The sequence below is a fragment of the Diabrotica virgifera genome, chromosome 9 (genome assembly GCF_917563875.1).
Source record: "Diabrotica virgifera virgifera chromosome 9, PGI_DIABVI_V3a".
Classification (NCBI taxonomy): Eukaryota; Metazoa; Arthropoda; class Insecta; order Coleoptera; family Chrysomelidae; genus Diabrotica; species Diabrotica virgifera.
In genome coordinates this window covers 124,307,389-124,313,696 of record NC_065451.1, presented here as the reverse complement: position 1 = coordinate 124,313,696, position 6,308 = coordinate 124,307,389, and the positions used below count along the sequence as shown (strand labels likewise).

Below are 6,308 nucleotides of genomic sequence, written 5' to 3'. Positions count from 1 at the left end.
CCCACCCCCAAGGGAGAGTATCAGTTTCAAAATAATTGACTATTCTTTTATCATCAGTAGGTCTTAAGGCAACTTTATTTTGTTGAATTGTGTAAACCTCATGTTTTTTAGAAATGATAAGATTTTGGGTAGCGTTCGTAACTGTGTGATGAAATAGACAATCAGAATAATCTTTAAAGGTTATAGATTTTAATTCACTTTTTTTTATGCCTTTAGCTTTTTTAATACTATATTCTTCTTTTTCATTTAATACTTTTAATGCATACATTTTTGATCGTAAACCTACAAACTCAGTCATAATTCGACCACCATTTTCATCTTTCATTAATCCTAAAACTTTTTTATTACATAGTGGCATGTTATAGGCATTATTTACTGAAAAATTTGATGTGTCAAACTTATTTATATCAGCCCTCATATGCTCATATACATTTTCGTCGAAAATATGATAAATTAAAGAGTCAGTGTCACAATAAAGGAGTTTTGCGTTATCTCCAAATTTGTTTTTAGTATAGTTATAATGGAAGTCGTACAACCAAACTTTAGATAAATCTAAAATAGAAAAACCTATAAAAAGAGGTTTATTAAATGTTATTTGTGTTCGCTTCATTTCTACAACTACAAGATTTTCATTAATAATAGATAGACTATGAAAATTGGGGTTTGAAATGTAATTTCGAACACCATAACGGCCTTCCCACTTTGATAGTAATTTACAGTCCTTGTATTTACGTACATTTTCACAGGTCTTACCGAAGAAGGAATTTGTCATCATTTTGTAATTATTTGATTCAAATTCATTTTTACTTTTTTTCCTAAGTTCTGTATTTAGATCAACATATTTCTTCACCCAAGGTGCCTGATTGAATTTTAAGACTGTACATTTTATCAAGTTTTAAACCTAGTGTTACTGCTTGTTGAAGAGCTCTGTAATGAATTATATAGTGTTTTTTATCAAATAAAGTTGTTAATAATTTTGTTACTTTGGATTTTGATTTTGGTGGTATTAGATGTTCAGGACATAAGGGTAAATCTTTGTGTATATTAAATAGTTCTTTTGAATAAATAATGTCACATTCTAATATATATCCGATATCAGAGTTTTTATCAACGGTTGTAATATCTGACATCACATTAGGATCTATCCATTCAAAACCTCCATAAGGTAGAGAAAAACACATTATTGTACCATATAAATTTACAAAATCCCAATATATTAAGTAGGAATCACGATCTTGTTCATTATAGTCTTTACTCATATATTTGTTATTTGCTTTGCCATATCTATTGGATACTTGTGAAATTCCTCCTCGTAGACCTCGTTCGATAAACATTACTTTATCTATGTCATCTAATAACTCAATTTCTACTCCAGTAATCTTAAGACATGCATCAAATAATAATCCTGGAGCTGTGTAATAGTGAAGAGGATCTAAGCCATATGTTTTTAAAGAAGTTTCCCGAAAATTTTCAACAATATCACCTAATAATAATACGTCTGTAGTTAGATAAATTTCCGAAAAATCTTTTAACGTATTATTATGAAATTCTGTCCATATGTTGCATGCATGATTGTAATCATCATCACTAATATGTGTTTTAGTAAGAGTGCTATAAAAAGCATTTTTAGGAGGTAAATTTTCATCTTTAAGTTTCTCCCAAGAATCTAAATACTCATAAGGAAAAACACCTTTTCGTGTCAACAAATTAAATTGGATTTCATTTGGGAAAAACGATTTTAAAATTTTGTTTTGAGAAGTAGTCAAATAGGAGGCAAGCTTATCGATACTTTCAGACATAAATCTATAGGAATCGATAAATCGTAAACTGCATTTAGTACCTTGTACAAATTTTGTAAAGGAAATATATCTTTCTTTATTTAGAGGTAATATTTGAAAATTTCCTTCAATGTCCGTATTTAAATGTTTAATTAGGAAGTGACTATCATATCCCAAATTATGAAATACTATAGGTATCATAAAAGTTTCACGTAACTGTAAATTGCAACATTGATGTGATGGACCCCTATAGGTTCCAGTCCTGTGGCAATGATCTTTGCATTTAATATCATCATCTGAAAAGGGTTGTGTGCAAATATAACATAATTCTGCATTTAAAAATTGATTTTCTTCTAGATTTGTCAAAGGTGTCATTGGAACAACGTTTGAATAGATATCATCCAGTTTTTTACTGATTAACCCTAATTCTTTAACAAACCAGGATATACAGTCCTCTCCTGTATAAATTTTAAATTGTGTTAATGAATCATCATATGAACATTATAGTAGAAAAGCTACAGTATAAGGTACATGATGTTGAATTTTTCTCATGTTCGCCGTTGGAATGGTAGGATCGGAATACTTTAATAGGAGACATTCTATATCTGCGTAAATGACAAAGGAAACTTTAATTTTGTTCTTAAAATTAGAAAATTTCAAGATTCTCTTATTCCAATTGGGAATTATCATTTTAGTATTATTCATTGTAAAACAGTCCACCCAATGTTGTTGAAGAAGAGGTTCAGATGAAAAATAATTTAAACATCGATCACATATCCACTTTTTAGTATTACTATTATTTAATTGTGTAAAAACTAATTTTGATAAATTTTTTATAAGGACATAATGGTAAATCTGATAGTGATCAATACAAATATTTTCAAAATTAATATTATTATCTCGATTGTCATATTCAATATTTTCATTTGTATAAGGAAGTATTAGTAGATTGACACGTTTTCTAAAGTCAAATTTACTTAAACAGACTGGTGCTATGCTGTTATGTTCAAAAATACCAAAAACGTTTATGGATATATTATTCATTTGTTCAAATTTCCCTATATCTTTTAATCTCATTGGGAAATCAATGTTATCATATTTTAGAACACTTGAAAAATGTGGATATGAGGATATTCTACTAGAATTTGTATTTGGTTGTACAGGAAACAAATATGCCACAACAGACCAAAGGAAACAGTAATTATCATTGTTTTTAATATTAATACAAGATTTTTTTATTTTTAATAAAATCAGGTAATTCTATGTAACTAGAACAACCTACTGCTATGGGTATATACTGATTTATATTTACTTTTAAATTCAAAATTTCATACAATGCAAATCCTGAATCTCTCTCCTGAAAATCTTCAATTTTTGATAATATTCTATTAATGACATATTCCTCATACCACTCTTTTAAATTAGTAGTGTGATCAATTATTTCGTTTTTTGTTGCAAAATGTTTAATATCAGTTTCTAAATTATGAGGTTTAATAAAATTTGCTAAAAATACAGTATTGACTTTTAAAAGTGTTTGTTTTAGTGCCTCTTTAATTTTTAGAGAAAAACTTCTAAATGCCTTTTTCAAAAATGTTTTAGGATCTTTTAAATTTAAATTAATAATTACACCAGTTTTGATTCTTTTATTAAAACTTGACTCTAAATCACGCCATATTAAATTATTATTAGTTTTTTTTTTAGATTTTTGTTTTTTTGACTGTAGTTTTAATAATTTTCGATGTTTCAAATTGTGTTTGTGATAATTTAAAAAACCCAAACCCGTTTCAATTCTATTACGATGTTTAATATGGTGAGACTTATTTTGAATTGCTTTCTTAACTAAATTTATACTTATTTTGATAAATCTGATCCACTTGTTGAACTCCTCAATTGTTCGTAACAGCATTACAACTTTTTCCACTTTCTTCACCATATCCAAAACAAACATATCCAAAGTTTGTGAAGACATGGTATGTTTTATATTATTTTCAAAAATACTAACAACTCATTGGCACTTCTGCTACACTGAAGCTACCGATTCTAAATGAACCACAAGCAGTACGTAAATGATTGTTTGATCATGTTTGTGCATAGTAATTATTTGTAAGTAGGTATGCATGGTCATTAGATAACAACAATGTTGCAAATAACCATTATTTTAATTATTCATTAAAACATTTTTCTTCACAATTAGATAGATAGCAACAAAGTAATAAATAAGGTATTTTTACAATAATTGGATTCTAATTATATATATGCAAAATTATTCATTAAAACATTTTTCTTGTCAATTAGATAGATAGCAACAAAGTAATAAAATAAGGTATTTCACAATAATTGGATCCTAATTATTTTAAAATAAGTGGAATTGCATAGATATGCTTAAACAAAAAAACAATTTGTAATTAATGACCATTAGATAACAACAATGTCACAAACACCAATTATTTTAATTATTCATTAAAACATTTTCTTGCAATGCACTTATTAGAAAAAAATATGTAATATAATTGCTTTGTTTTCCAATAAGTGCATCTCATTAAAAATGTTTTATGTAGTATTTTAGTAGGTAATAGATAAAATTTTGATATATATATATATATATATATATATATATATATATATATATATATATACAGGTGCCTGCAAACGGATATGATATTATACCAATAACAGGTTGAAATAAGTACTAAGTGAGTAACATTTTGTCATTGTTGGTGTATTCATCGTGGTCTCATTTATTGTCACTGTTTTATTTATTGTTTATTGTTGTTCTTTTCTATATATAAAATGTCTGGTGTACCATGTACAATTTTGGTATCCATAGAAGATAGATTAAATTTCCCCACGAAAATGGCTCTAGTAGTCATAAGGCAGCTATTCAGGTATGTTTTTTTTTAACAATCAGTTTTTGCATTCCATTTCAGATATGGTTTAAGAAGCATATCTCTCCGGAATGATAGAATCTTAATAGACTTAGTATATACCCCAAAGTCCACAACGCTGTCGAGAAAATTTGGTAACTTACCAGTAAAATATATCCGTATGCAAATAAATGATTCTAATGAGATAGGATTGTTTGAAAAAGCAATGAAGAGATACTACTTTGACTTAGAGGAGGAGACAGAAGCTCTTCCTCCTCCTCCTACTACTACTCCTTCTATTAAATCAATTCAGAAGGAACCTTTAAAGAAAAAATTGAAGAGGAGAGTAACACAGCATGTTGAGTCCATTGATCTTGATCAAAATTCACAAGTGTGGTCATTTGATGAACACATTATAGATGATGATGATGATAAAGAAGATCATACCAGAAGAGCGACAATAAGTGAGACCAGAAATGACTACGGCGACGACGATGACGATGACTACACCACCACATTGATACCTCCTACGGAGTAATTTTGTATTAATATATATATATATATATATATATATATATATATATATATATATATATATATATATATATATAACTGCAATTTATTTTTTGGTTTTTTTTTGTTTTAGAGGTACAGTACTGTGTGGAGATTGTAAAATTTTTTTTTGTTTCTGCAAACTTTCCTTAAGAATTCACTTAACTTCATTATATTGTGAGGAAACACTTCCAACAAGTGCAGAATGGTAAATGCATCAGAAACTGAAGAACGAGCTAAAATTCAGAAAATAGCAGTTGAGATTATAAAGGCACCTATGATAAGACATATTTTTATAACACTACTGGCAGTCTGTAAAAATCCACGAACGTTAAGCCCTAACGATTTAAGTAGGATTATTAATCACCACTCACATCGTGTACTCCCAAGTATTGTAACAGATGCATTTTTTCGAAACTTCAACTTACCAGTTGAACCAGAGGAGTCCGATTATGATTCTGATGAAACAATTTGTGAATAATAATAATGATAATTGCAGCTATATTATACATATATATATTTGTTTGCGTTATGCTTTGTACATGAGGAAAAAAAATAAAAAAAAATTTTGACAATATGAGTTTTATTTGTCACAAGTAACATTTTCAATATTAGTAATAAATTTATTCATTAACCAATCATGTATTACATTTACAATTTCTAGAGAACAACTTAAGGTATTGATAGTATGTACATTGCAATGGATTAACATATTGCATGAATTTTGTTTTAATACACATAATTTTGGACAGTTCATTGTAGCTTCTATATCTATAATTTTATTACACAAAAACTTTTGGAGTGTCTTCTTTTTCGGACTTCCTTTGACTACAATTGTATTGGTTCCAATAATATTTTTAATGTACTCACTAATAGTTTCCATTGAAATATTATTGGGATGTGAACTATTCCAATTTATTCCATGTATATTGTCGGTTATCCACTGAAGATGGTGTTTATGTTTTTCTGCAAAACAATCCAAACTCACAGGATAATTGACAAATGTATGATGCCACACACGTGTATATATATTAAATATACATATTTCTTTAATAAAGAACTCGCTGTCTTTATATTGGAAACCTTGGATATCTATAATAAACATTATTGCACT

At 27.8% G+C, this 6,308-nt stretch overlaps 2 protein-coding genes across 2 annotated transcripts; one reads left to right on the top strand and one right to left on the bottom strand.

Moving 5' to 3' along the window:
• Window positions 1–833: 833 nt before the first annotated feature.
• LOC126891304 (uncharacterized) lies at window positions 834–2,153 on the bottom strand. Its single transcript, XM_050660483.1, has one exon. The coding sequence runs from the start codon at window positions 2,151–2,153 to the stop codon at window positions 834–836; it is 1,320 nt and encodes a 439-aa protein (XP_050516440.1).
• Window positions 2,154–4,411: 2,258 nt separating this feature from the next.
• On the top strand, window positions 4,412–5,257 carry LOC126892677 (uncharacterized). Its single transcript, XM_050662317.1, has 2 exons — window positions 4,412–4,663; window positions 4,706–5,257. Exons 1-2 carry the CDS (start codon window positions 4,569–4,571, stop codon window positions 5,178–5,180), a joined length of 570 nt encoding a protein of 189 aa, XP_050518274.1. The 5' UTR covers window positions 4,412–4,568; the 3' UTR covers window positions 5,181–5,257.
• The last annotated feature ends 1,051 nt before the right edge of the window (window positions 5,258–6,308 follow it).